The sequence below is a fragment of the Oncorhynchus tshawytscha genome, linkage group LG12 (assembly GCF_018296145.1).
Source record: "Oncorhynchus tshawytscha isolate Ot180627B linkage group LG12, Otsh_v2.0, whole genome shotgun sequence".
Classification (NCBI taxonomy): Eukaryota; Metazoa; Chordata; class Actinopteri; order Salmoniformes; family Salmonidae; genus Oncorhynchus; species Oncorhynchus tshawytscha.
In genome coordinates, this window is record NC_056440.1 from 19,846,219 (window position 1) to 19,860,647 (window position 14,429).

Here is a 14,429-nt window from a genome sequence, read left to right on the forward strand (position 1 = left end):
ACTTTGTGTGAACTTTTGACCCACTGGAATTGTGATACAGTGAAATAATGTCTGTAAACAATTGTTGGAAAAATTACTTGTGTCATGCACAAAGTAGAGATTGTTAACAAGAAATGTATGGAGTGGTTGTAAAAAGTTAATGACTCCAACATGTGTATGTTAACTTCTGACTTCAACTGTAGCTACAAATGAGCCATAGACTGAGGAGTCCTCTACGAGGAACAGATGTCTTATTGCACTTTTTACTATTTAGACATATCATTTTATACCTGTGATGTCATTGCCATTTGAGTGAGTGCACAGTATGTGATATAATATGCCATTTATTTTAATACTACATTTGCTCTTGGCTGACTGTATATGCCTAACTTTGAATACTGTAAGCCAACAGTAAATAGCTTTTATCAATATTAAATATTACTGAGACACATTGCTGACTAATGTAAACACATTCAGTGAGCGAAACCTATTAACTTATATCTTTTCAGTGTAGAACATTCTACATTTTGCATAACCAACTGAGAAATGACCATGTACCATTACTTGAGGAACAGCATTTTCTGTAACAATTGTTGCCACTTTTTTTTCCATCTGATTGTAGAAGAGGTACCACCTGATTAACATTTCAAGCATGAAAAAATAAATGAAATGTTTTTTGTTGCCATGACTGTCCTGCTTATGTAGAATTGTGATATTTATAAACAACATTTAGGGCTCAACATTTTAAACACTGAAGAACCCAATGACATGCATCCACCCATTCAACCTGACATGTAGAGAAAATATTAGCAACATGTAGAATAACTTAGATCAAGGGAGACTAGAATTGAACAAGAGCATTGACGCGAGAAAGCATCTGGCATACCATTGTAAAATCCTCAGAGCTAAAACCTTAAGACAGCCAGGACAGGGAAATGCTTAGTATTTACATTTTATTTTTCAAGTGATTCATCTACATAGATTAAGATTTCATGGCCTCGCATGACAAGTACTGTACTTGACGAAAGGATTATTTTCATCCTTTTAACAGCTAAACACTTTTGAATGACATTTCTGTACATTCTGAGAAATATTTAAACTGACAAGAGGTCAGGAATACAGCCCTACTATGGGGCCTCTACTCCCCCCTAAGTCCTAGCTAACTTCACACCAAACCAACATTTTAAGCGGTTGAGAGTGGGCTTTTTTAAAGAGCATCATTTGACCATTTTCTGAACCCACAATACAGTAGATGTTTTAGTTTACTAACAAAAAGGGGCTGTAAATAAGCATCTAGGCAGTGACAACTCAATGAACCTGACCCACATTGAGGTGAAACAGGCTCCAGGATCTCTCCATGACCACTGAACACAACAGGCCATTCTTCCCCCACCAGTCACACACAGGTGTTGGTGTTTGTTTAGGAAGTGGCATGGCACATTAAAAGCAACTTGTTTTAAAGCTGTATAATATATTATAAAAGGGAAAATTCACATGAGAATAACAAATCAATGCTTTTCTTGAATGATTGACGACAATAGAATAACTACGTGTCAGAAGCAGTTTTAGCCCCCCAAAAAATCTAGGGCCAAAACTAAGCACCGGTTCGAGTCACAAGTCCTAAAGAAGTCAATCATTAAAGGGTTCGGAGCAGGTGTTACAAAAGTGTCCAGTCCTCATTCCTGCCATGGAGGTGATAAAGACAAAAAGGTGTCAAGACCATAATACTGAAGACACTCAAATGAACACAGAAGAAACATCAGGAATTACTTCTTTTTTTACTGCATGATCAATGTATAGAGTCTGTAGTTGGCCCCCAACTTTGCACTACCACCAATACTGAGAATTGTGTCAGTCTGTGGGATACGTGATAAAGAGAAAGGAAATACCCAAAACAATCCTCACAGCATCACTGAGAATGACTCAATCTACTACTCTTCGGGCGACAGCATTCCTCAAACTGCTAGCAACTAAAGCATTCAATTGGAGCCCAGCTTTCTCTTCCGTTCATCACACTGGAGTCATCTAACACATATGCATCAAATCAACAAATGGAGTCAAGAAACCCCCAGACATCCTTTCTGTAGTGTAGAGAGCAATATGAAATCAAAGTATCATAACACAAATCTTATCTAAAATTAACATGGAGTTTCAGTTCATTTTGGGATATGATTGTTTTTCCACATCCTCTCCATGGGAAATATTGCCCCTCCATCTTGAGAAGAGGACACTGGTTGTTCTTCCTTGATATTAGATTGGTATGTATGTTTCTTTACCCATCCAGAAAATCACTCTGCAGAACAGTTGGCCACTCTCAGCTCAATGTGTCAGAAAAGCTAACCAAATAGCAGTGCCACCACCACCAAGTCTTCTTGGAGATGTACCAATACATACTGTATGTCTATAACCCCTTTCAATCAGACTTTGGTTTTGCAGAAGATTATCTAAATATATTATATAACACCCCCCAGCTGCTTACAGTTAAGCACACTGGTAAAAATGTTGGTTGGTGACAGCCTGCAAGCAACACCAACACTATACAGATCACATAAAACCAGAGAAACTAACCACCATCCCTTGACACGTCACAATAATGGTAGCAAACTAGAATCAATTCTTTCATATACAATTTTTTCCATATCATTTGGAAAATGTACATTCACATGTCATTTAGCAGATGCTCTTATCCCGAGCAACTTACAGGAGCAATTAGGTTTAAGTGCCTTGCTCAGGGGCACAGACAAATTGTTCACCTAGTCGGCTTGGGGATTTGAACCAGTGACTGGGCCAATGATCTTAAATCTCTAGACTACCTGCCAGCCCAGGGCAGTTTCTCAACGTTGAAAGATTAAACAGTTTACCCTAACTTTAAAATACAGGAGGAACACATTGACCCAAAGAATATCTAAACAGCATTCAGTGGTTTCATCAAAGAAATTGGACAAAAAAAAAAAAAAAAACAGCTGGTGTTTTTAATGGACTTCTACTGGAGGTTTAAAATAATCTTCGCAATGGAGTCTCAAATCTAGTTCCCATAATAATTCTCTCCAGTTAATACACAATTTAAATATAAATGTATAAGAGCAGACACACTCAACGTTTCCCTTGTGAAACACAAAATAGAAGAACTTGACTAAGAACAGATAATAAGGTCTCCTTCAATAACCACCTCATTCATCAACTCAAATTTACAAAATGGTCTTCACGGTTTTCACTCTGACATTTACCATTATTATAAGAATGTCAGTATGCTTAGACATTTAAACATCTTAGAAATGTATGATTTCATAAAATTGTAGCTATGACATACCTAATAATTTAATTGAATAAATAAAATGTGTTTTATTCATATGGTTTTACTGCATGGTGGCTGAAACCATTCTCCCAATGCTGTGCCGTCTTCTCTACCCACGTTCTGTGCCTGTCCAACTGTATAGGCCAGCTGGGGGCAAATTCTCAATGAAACAGAGAGAGAAAGATGAGGAGGGTGCGAGCGAGATAGAAGACAGAGTTAAAAGAGACAAAGATAGTTTGGGTGTATGAGACAGGGCCATGGCCTGGGGCTGGTGGGGATGAGAGGGGGTCTCTCTCCAGGTCTAGTCTGTGCCATTCTTGGGGGCATTTGGGTTGACTGGCTGCTGGCCATCTTTGCGTGGGGGCATTCTCTCATTGACTTTGTCCAGGCTCTGTGCCTCTGCAAAGTCCTTGATCTTCCTTTTGGGAGAGAAGCCTTGAATGGCTGGAAGGAAGAAACGAAAGAGGGACAATTAAAAATCAGAGGAAATAATGCTTTGAATACTTACACATTTCATTAGTGAAAAATAGTTAGCCATTATACTGAACAAAAATATAAAAAACGCAACAATTTCATTGAATTTACTGAGTTACAGTCCATTTGAGCAAACCAGTCAATTGAAATAAATGCATTAGGTCTTAATCTATGGATTTCACATGACTGGGAATACAGATACCTTTTATTATTAAAAAAAATGGGCCTCGGGATCTTGCCATGGTTTTTTTGTGCATTCAAATTGCCATCGATAAAATGCAATTGTGCCGTTGTCCATAGCTTACACCTGCCCATACCATAACCCCAGCACATACATAGCACGCTGACATCAGCAAACCGTTCACACACTCGACGCCATACATGTGGTCTGGGGTTGTGAGGCCGGTTGGACATACTGCCAAATTCTCCAAAACGACGTTGGAGGCGGCTTATGGTAGAGAAATTAGCATCCAGTTCTCTGGCAACAGCTCTGGTGGACATTCCTGCAGTTTGCATGCCAATTGCACGCTCCCTCAAAACTTGACATCTCTGGCATTGTGTTGTGACCTTTTATTGTCCCCAGCACAAGGTTAACCTGTGTAATGATCACTGTTCATTCAGCTTCCTGATATGCCCCACCTGTCAGGTGGATGGATTATCTTGGTAAAAGAGAAATGCTCACTAACAGGGATGTAAACAAATTTGTGCACAACATGAGAAATAAGCTTTTAGTGCATATGGAACATTTTGGGGATCTTTTGTTTCAGCTCATGAAACATGGGACCAACACTTTACATGTTGCGTTTATATTTTTGTTCAGTGTATTTGAAGGATCTGCTATAAGGAATTGTAGGTAAAACCTGCAAAATGAAACAATTTACAGCTTTTTTGTGCAGATTCTCAGTTTTGCCTTGATTCGGTCAAATTGTATGCCCTTAGTGAAGTCCAAGTTATTTTGTTACCAAATGCAGGTAATAGCTGACAGACTGAAAACAGTGCAGACATACATTGAATACACAGAAACACAGCAAGTCGTGTGGACAGAAACTATATGGTTGGCAAAACCACTGAACAAGCTACAACACCTCATAGTGAATGTGGGACTTACTGTAACATTCCAAGTTCCAAGGAGAAACCACAAAGAAAACATATACAGTAAGTAACTATTCAATTTTTTCCATAATGTTTCAAAGAATGTGAACATTTAGAATAACAGGAAAATAACACCCTAAAATGGTAGTTTGAGTTGATTTTATGATGATGTGATCCACAAAACTGCACTCGAATGGGCACTCTTGCACAACCAGAGATCTGGAGTTATAACTAACAGCTGAAGTGTCACAAACACCTTAATACCTCTTAACATCAGTGAGAAATGAATCATTGCAAGGAAAGGCAAACAGTGGTACTTAATAGGTGAGTCGTACATAAAACATGCTCGGATAAACTTAATATCAATATCATTGGATAGAAACCAAACTACTTCAAAATGTGCATGCGGTCAAGGAGAGTATCTGAGTGCTAAGATAGTAACATGTCAACAGGAGCAGACAGTGACAGAGTAGCAACAGCCAAGTAGCATAACAGGATTAGACTGAAAATATCCCTGGATAGCCAGGAGGAGGTATGTTCCATCTCCATTAGTGATGATGGGAGGGCTAGAAGTCTTCGCTGGCTTTGCTCAGGGACCAGCTGCCTGGACCAGTGGAAAGGAAACCAGCAACCCCGACTCTCACCCATGTGGCCTCTGCCTACAGTTGGTCTACAAATCACTGCTAGGCCTAATGTCTGACACTCTGTATCTGTGAGGACTGTTTGGGCTTAGCCTTTATATTACCATGGTCCAGATCTTGCAATGCCCCTACGGCCTTAGGAATAACGTAACTGTCTGGTGCAGGTTGAGGTTCAAGCTAGTCTTTCCTGCCAAATGAAGAGCCCACTGCTTGGGCATTTGAGTCCTATTATGTACACTACCATGAGTATGTGGACACCTGCTCGTCGAACAAGTTCTTCCACACTTATCTTGACAAACTATTTCTGTATGGAAATTGCTTTAGGCATGGGGCATGCTGAAATAGGTACGAGGCTTCCCCAAAGTGTTGCCACAAAGTTGGAAGCACAGAATCGTCTAGAAAGTCATATGCTGTAGCTTTAATATTTCCCTTCACTGGAACTAAGAGGCCTAGCCCGAACCATGAAAAACAGTCCCAGACCATTATTCCTCCTCCGCCAAACTTTACAGTTAGCACTATGCATTGGCACAGGATTCTTCTGTCGGACTGCCAGATGGTGAAGCGTGATTCATCACTCCAGAGAACGAGTTTCCACTGCTCAAGAGTCCAATGGTGGCGAGCTTTACACCACTCCAGCCGAAGCATGGCATTACGCATGGTGATCTTAAGCTTGTGTGCAGCTGCTCAGCTACGGAAACCCATTTCATAAAGCTCTCAACGTACATTTATTGTGCTGATGTTGCTCCCAGAGGCAGTTGTGAACTCTGTAGTGAGTGTTGCAACAGAAGACAGGTGATTTTTTACATGCTATGCTCTGTGGTCTCGTTCTGTGAGCATGTGTCGCCAACCACTTCACGGCTGAGCCGTTGTTGCGCCTAGACTTTTCCACCGGGCAGCTCTATAGCAGGGCAGAAATTGGACAAACTGACTTGTTGGAAAGGTGGCATCCAATGACGTTGCAAGTCACTGAGCTCATCAGTACGCGCCATTCTACTGCCAATGTTTGTCTTTGGAGATTACATGGCTATGTGCGTGATTTGATACACCTGTCAGCAACGGGTGTGGCTGAAATAGCCACATCCACTAGTTTGAAGGGGTGCATGCATACAAAGTATGTGAACCCTTTGGAATTACCTGGATTTCTGAATAAATTGGTCATCAAATTTGATCTGATCTTCATCGAAGTCACAACAATAGACAGTGTGCTTAAAACTAATAACACTGACATTATTGTATTTTTCTTGTCGTCTATCTCAGAAGACCTAAGATTAAGAATTGTTGATTTGCATAAAGCTGGAAAGGGTTACAAAAAAGTATCTCTAAAAGCATTGATGTTCATCAGTCCACAGTAAGACAAATTGTCTATAAATTGAGAAAGTTCAGCACTGTTGCTACTTTCACTGGGAGTGGCCATCCTGCAAAGATGACTGCAAGAGCACAGCGCAGAATGCTCAATGAGGTTAAGAAGAATGCTAGAATGTCAGCTAAAGACTTGCATATTGTAGACTCGTCAACAGAGATGTTAGGTTGTTTCAGAGATTTATCTAAAACAAGAATGGTATTCATGGGAGGACACCACAGAAGAAACCACTGCTGTCCCTGGATGTTCCACAGCGCTACTGGCAAAATATTCTGTGGACAGATTAAACTACAGCTGAGTTGTTTGGAAGGAACACACAACACTGTGTGGAGAACAAAAGGCATAGAATTCCAACATCAAAACTTCATTCCAACTGTAAAGTAAATTGGAGGGAGCATCATGGCCAGATTGCTATCATTGACAGAAAAATGAATTCAAGTTTATCAAGACATTTTGCAGGAGAATGTTAGGCTCTCTGTCCGCCAATTGAAGCTTAACAGAGGTGATGCAACAGGACAATGACCCAAAACACAGAAGTAAATCAACAACAGAATAGCTTCAAAAGAAGAAAATACACCTTCTGGAGTGGCCCAGTCATAGTCCTGACCTCAACCCAATTGAGATGCTGTGGCATGACCTCAAGAGAGCAGTTCACAACAGACATCCCATATATTGCTGAACTGAAACACTTTCGTAAAGAGGAACGGTCCAAAATTCCTTCTGACTGCTGTGCAGGTCTGATCCGCAACTACAGAAAATGTTGAGGTTATTGCTGCCAAATGGAGGGTCAACCAGTTATTAAATCCAATGGTTCCCGTACTTTCTACACCCTGCACTGAATGTTTACACGGTGTGTTCAATAAAGACATGAAAACGTATAATTGTTTGTTATTAGTTTAAGCAAAATGTGTTTGTCTATTGTTGTGACCTAGATGAAGATCAGATAAAATTTTATGAACAATTTATCCAGCAATCCAGGTATTTCCAAAGGGTTCACATACCTTTTCTTGCCACTAAAATATAAAAATATACATACCATTGAAGTCGGAAGTTTACATACACTTAGGTTGGAGTCATTAAAACTTGTTTTTCAACCACTCCACACATTTCTTGTTGACAAACTATAGTTTTGGCAAGTCGGTTAGGACATCTACTTCATGCATGAGAAGTAATTTTTACGACAATTGTTCACAGACATATTTAATTTATAATTCACTTTATCACAATTCCAGTGGGTCAAAAGTTTACACAATAAGTTGACTGTGCCTTTAAACAGCTTGGAAAATTGGCTTTAGAAGCTTCTGATAGGCTAATTGACATCATTTGAGTCAATTGGAGGTGCACCCGTGGATGTACTTCAAGGACTACCTTCAAACTCAGTGTCTCTTTGCTTGACATCATGGGAAAAATCAAAAGACATCAGCCAAGACGTCAATTCTTTTTGTAGACCTCCACAAGTCTGGTTCATCCATGGGAGCAATTTCCAAACGCCTGAAGGTACCACGTTCATCTGTACAAATAATAGTACGCATGTATGAACACCATGGGACCACGCAGCCGTCATACTGTTCAGGAAGGAGACGTGTTCTGTCTCCTAGAGATGAACATACTTTGGTGCGAAGAGTGAAAATCAATTCCAGAACAACAGCAAAGGACCTCGTGAAGATGCTGGAAGAAACAGATACAAAAGTATCTAGATCCAGAGGAGAGGTCGACCGCTAATCGGAATGGCCGATTAATTAGGGCCGATTTCAAGTTTTCATAACAATCGGAAATCGGCATTTTTGGACACCGATTTGGCCGAAATCATCTTTTTTTTTTTACACCTTTATATAACTAGGCAAGTCAGTTAAGAACACATTCTTATTTTCAATGAAGGCCTAGGAACGGTGGGTTAACTGCCTTGTTCAGGGGCAGAACAACAAATTATTTACCTTGTCAGCTTGGGGATTCGTTTTTGCAACCTTCCGGTTACTAGTCCAAAGCTCTAACCACCTGCCATAAATTGCACTCCACGAGGAGCTTGCATGGCAGGCTGACTACCTGTTACGCCAAGGTAAGTTGCTAGCTAGCATTAAACTTATCTTATAAAAGACAATCTTAATATAATCACTAGGTTGACATTACTAGTTTATCTAGCGTGTCCTGCATTGCATATAATCGATGCGGTGCCTGTTAATTTCTCATCGAATCCCAGCCTACTTCGCCAAACGAGTGATGATTTAGCACCGTCGTTGCACCAAACCTAACCATTAACATCAATGCCTTTCTTTAAAATCAATACACAAGTATATATTTTTAAACCTGCATATTTAGTTAATATTGCCTGCTAACATGAATTTCCTATTAGGGAAATTGTGTCACTTCTCTTGCGTTCCGTGCAAGCAGTCAGGGTATATGCAGCAGTTTGGGCCGTCTGGCTCATTGTGAACTATGTGAAGTCCATTCATTCCTAACAAAGACCGAAATTATTTTGCCAGAATTGTACATAATTATGACATAACATTGAAGGTTGTACAATGTAACAGCAATATTTAGACTTAGGGATGCCACCCGTTAGATAAAATAGAGAACGGTTCCGTATTTCACTAAAATAAACATTTGTTTTCGAAATGATAGTTTCTGGGTTCGACCATATCAATGACCAAAGGCTCGTATTTCTGTGCGTTATGTTATAATTAAGTCTATGATTTGATATTTGACTGAGCGATGGTAGGCAGCAGCAAGCTCGTAAGCATTCATTCAAACAGCACTTTAGTGCGTTGGCCAGCAGCTCTTCGCAATGCTTCATGCATTGAGCGGTTTCGGACTTCAAGCCTATCAACTCCGAGATTAGGCTGGTGTAACCGATGTGAAATGGCTAGCTAGTTAGTGGGGTGTGCACGAATAGCGTTTCAATCGGTGACGTCACTCGCTCTGAGACTTGGAGTAGTTGTTCCCCTTACTCTGCAAGGGCCGTGGCCTTTGTGGAGGGATGGGAAACGATGCTTCGAGGGTGGCTGTTGACGATGTGTTCCTGGTTCGAGCCCAGGTTGGGGAGAGGAGAGGGACGGAAGCTATACTGTTACACTGACAATACTAAAGTGCCTATAAGAACATCCAATAGTCAAAGGTATATGAAATACAAATGGTATAGAGAAATATTCCAATAATTCCTGTAATAACTTCAACCTAAAACTTCTTACCTGGGAATATTGAAGACTTATGTTAAAAGGAACCACCAGCTTTCATATGTTCTGAGCAAGGAACTTAAACGTTAGCTTTTTTACATGAACATGTTTCATTATTTATTTGAGGCCAATTTGATTTTATTGATGTATTATATTAAGGTAAAAGAAAAGTGTTCATTCAGTATTGTTGTAATTGTCATTATTACAAATACATTCTAAAAAATGTATATATATATTTTATTTTATATAAAAATCGGCAGATGTAAATCGGTAGCGGCTTTTTTTGGTCCTCTAATTATCGGTATCGGCGTTAAAAAAAATCATAATCGGTCGACCTCTAGTCCTATATCGACATAACCTGAAAGGCCGCTCAGCAAGGAAGAAGCCACTGCTCCAAAACCGCCATAAAAAAGCCAGACTACGGTTTGCAACTGCACATGGGGACAAAAATCGTACTTTTTGAAGAAAAGTCCTCTGGTCTGATGAAGCAAAAATAGAACTGTTTGGCCATAATGACCATCATTATGTTTGGAGGAAAAAGGAGGCTTGCAAGCCGAAGACCACCATCCCAAACGTGAAGCATGTGGGTGGCAGCATCATGTTGTGGGGGTGCTTTGCTGAAGGAGGGACTGGTGCACTTCACAAAATAGATGGCATCATGAGGTAGGAAAATTATGTGGATATATTGAAGCAACATCTCAAGACATCAGTCAGGAAGTTAAAGCTTGGTCGCAAATGGATCTTCAAATGGACAATGACCACAAGGGTACTTCCAAAGTTGTGGCAAGGACAACAATGTCAAGGTATTGGAGTGGCCATCAAAGCCCTGACCTCAATCCTATAGAAAATGTGTGGGCAGAACTGAAAAAGTATGTGCGAGCAAGGAGGCCTACAAACCTGACTCAGTTACACCAGCTCTGTCAGGAGGAATGGGCCAAATTCACCCAACTTATTGTGGGATGCTTGTGGAAGGCTACCTGAAACATTTGACCCAAGTTAAACAATTTAAAGGCAATGTTACCAAATACTAATTCAGTGTATGTAAACTTCTGACCCAATGGGAATGTGGTGAAAGAAATAAAAGCTGAAAAATAACTACTATTATTCTGACATTTCATTCTTAAAATAAAGTGGTTATCCTAACTGACCTAAGACAGGGAATTTATACTAGGATTAAATGTCAGGGATTGTGTATAACTGAGTTTAAATGTATTTGGCTAAGATGTATGTAAACTTCCAACTTCAACTATGTACACACACACACACAGTAGTTGCAGGCACGGGTAATGCAAGAGCAGCCATTTTGCAAAGTGACATACATCAATCCATGACAAAGCATTTCATGAACCACACAGTGAACGTACAACAAGAATAACAAAACAAACATTTCAAAAGTGACAAAAACAGGAGTGCATAGAACATTTAAAGCAGGCCCCATTTGAAAAGGTTAAAAGTTAAACAAGGACAAGACACTGAGGGAGAGATCCGGGGACCACTTGCGTACCTTTGGCCTCCGCGGCCTCAGCGGCAGCTATGTCAATGTGAGTAGTGGTGAGAAGGAGAAAAGTGAGTCATCAATGCAAAGACCAAATAACATCAATAACAGAACAGACAGAGCCAACCAACCAGGAAAACAGGTTATACATGCTTATAAAGGCTACTCCCTGAGCAACAGCACAATTCAAATACACCTCAAACCGTTTTTAGTGTGAGAGTCTGCCTCCCTAATGACAATTTATTATTTCAGGATTAGGAGCACCCACAAGGCTCTGGTCAACAGTAGGCCACTATAGGGAACAGAGTGTCATCTAGGACAGTACCAGTGGGAGCGGCCTGCAGGAGACCTAGGTTGCTAGCTGCTGTTAAAGGGTCATGAGGGCTTAGATGTGGATGGACAGAGATGGGGGGGCAATCAAATGACGAAGTCTGCTGGGAGGAGAAGGTAACGGATCTCCTTGCTTAATGAAGTGTGTTATGGCTCAGTTCTCAAAGGAGATGACAGCTTTAATCTTTCTATTCAACTTGTTCTTAATGAGGTGCTCTGTTACTGGGGTCACTCTGAATAACACATGGTGAATCTAGCTCTGACCATATAACAGAACTCTGAATACAATAGCTAAAGTAAGGCATTTCCCTCTTTAGTTTTCAAAGAGCACTGGCACTGCAGTCAAAACGGCTCAGCATTTCCCTAAACATCACCGGAGCACTGTCAGGTAGCAGTGAAGACAAACAGGGATGTAATGAACCAGAACACACAACCTATCCAGGGTTAACTTGGCCAGTCAGCCTAGCCTCCTTGATGTTAAAGCCTTGGTCAGACTGGAGGGTCGAAAGACACATGGTGCGTCCCAATTACTAATAGGGGTCTGGTCATAAACAGTGCACTCGATTGTGAATAGGATGGCATTTGGGACGCAGCCTGAGACAGACAATGGCATTCTGGTAAAGGTCACGTCGTGTGGTTTCTCTCGGAGTGCTCACAGCTTTGTGGTGACGTTCAGTACACCTCCGCCTCGCCTGGGAGACCAGCCCCCAACATGCCCTTCTCTCCTTCCTGCTGACAGGCCTGGTGTGTGTGTGTGTGTGTGTATTTCCCCCGCTGGCTGGGCTGGTTGACCTTTAGATCAGGGCTACGGCCACTTCAGTGACAGGCGGCTCTGAGCCGACCCCCCCGGACACCCTCCCACAGTCCCCCCTCTACCCCACGGGGACAGCTGGCTTGATACATAGCCCAAGACAGACGAAGGTTGTGTCCCAAATCACACCATCTTCCCTTTATAGTGACCAGTATAGTGACCAGGAGTGAGGGCAGCAATCTAACATGATGTTCATCTAATGTATATTAACAAAGGCCAGGTGTAGGCATCAGCGACAGTGATGGTTTCCAGAAGAGCCGAGTATATTATGTTTTTTTCCCCGAAAGTGAACTTATTCATGTCAAAATGCAAAACATTGAGTGAAGTGTACATCCTTCGGTTTACTGTGACTGGGGTAAGGCTGTGTCGCTAGTGCAGGTTAAAACTGCATGGCACCCCAGGGCCCTCTGAGGGTAGGGCATGGGAAACGGGTGGAGCTGGGGGTACGAGAGAGGAGGACAGAGACAGCAGGGTGAGGGTAGACAGGGGAGGATGAGGGAGGGTGAAAGGAACACTTACCAGTCTGCAAGGTCTGTTTGCCGCCTGATAACACTCCTAGAGGCAGCGATCCAGTCGGGGTCAGTCCTTTGAGTGTCAGCACACTCTCACTCTCCTCTCTGAAGAACGAGAGAGAAAGGAGAAGTTAACGTAACTACATACGTTAAAACACTCCTCTGTAGCATCCAATGCCATCCCTGTATATGGGCCACTAATAGACCTACATATAGAACATGTGTGAATTCTAGGATCTCTGTGCCGATCTGCATCTCCCTTTCCCCATTGCATTTGTGTGGCTGGCTAATGTCATTACACAGCCTCACCACGGTGCTGTGTCGTGACTCACTTTTGCCTGCTCATTAAATCTCAGAACCAGCACTGTGTTTTCAAACATCACTTCATTATGCACTTAACTGACTTCAGTCATGTCATGAACTAGACTCAAGTCTAAACTAAAAATAGACTTCAGTCTACTCCCAACCTCAAGGTCTTTAGTCTTTGGGTGCGTCTGAAACGGCAACCTATTCCCTAAAGTGTACTACTTATAGCCAAAGCCCTAGGGCCCTGGTCAAAACTAGTGCACTATACAGGGAGGAGGGTGCAATTTGGGACACAATATAATGCTGTCTGGTGTGATACTGAGAGAGAGACCTTCTCACCTGAGAACAGAGAAGACTCTGGCCATCTTCCCAATGGCTCGGATCTTATTCCGGATCACCTCTTTGCGTACCGCTGGTATTCCACCGTCTTCTCATTAAATATACAAGGGAGAAAAAAATATCCTAAGCAATGTTGGAGATTTCATATTGCATTGTAATGGTTTCTACCATTTGACATACGCCAAGTCTACAAAACAACACATTAGTCCATGCCCCAACGAATTGAGGCTGTTCGGAGGGCAAAAGGGGGTGCAACTAAATATTAGGAAGGTGTTCAATTGTTGGAAAAATTACTTGTGTCATGCACAAAGTAGATGCCGTAACCGACTTGCCAAAACTATGGTTTGTTAACTTCTTGGTGACAGAGGGGCAGTATTGAGTAGCTTGGATGAATAAGGTGCCCAGAGTAAATTGCCTGCTACTCTGTCCCAGATGCTAATATATGCATATTATTATTATAGTATTGGATAGAAAACACTGACGTTTCTAAAACTATGAATGATGTCTGTGAGTATAACAGAATTCATATGGCAGGCGAAAACCTGAGAAAAATCCAACCAGGAAGTGGGAAATCTGAGACTTGTAGTTTAACGCAACCAATATCCCAACATCTACAATAGGGACT

General features: G+C 41.4%; 1 protein-coding gene across 5 annotated transcripts in view; it reads right to left on the minus strand.

Annotated features, from left to right (window-relative positions):
- Nucleotides 1–915: 915 nt before the first annotated feature.
- LOC112262665 (serine/threonine-protein phosphatase 2B catalytic subunit gamma isoform-like) overlaps nt 916–14,429 on the minus strand; it is a 46,827-nt gene continuing 33,313 nt past the window's right edge. The window contains exons 11-14 of one of the 5 annotated variants that reach the window (XM_024438340.2): nt 13,805–13,895; nt 13,167–13,264; nt 11,516–11,542; nt 916–3,709 (exon numbers count right to left, since the gene is read on the minus strand). In XM_024438340.2, the coding sequence (XP_024294108.1) occupies nt 3,576–3,709; nt 11,516–11,542; nt 13,167–13,264; nt 13,805–13,895 (350 nt within the window). In that variant the 3' untranslated portion in view covers nt 916–3,575. Of the gene's footprint in view, nt 3,719–11,515; nt 11,543–13,166; nt 13,265–13,804; nt 13,896–14,429 lie in introns of all 5 variants that reach the window. The other 4 variants (XM_024438338.2, XM_024438339.2, XM_024438341.2 and 1 more) reach the window with 4 other exon arrangements.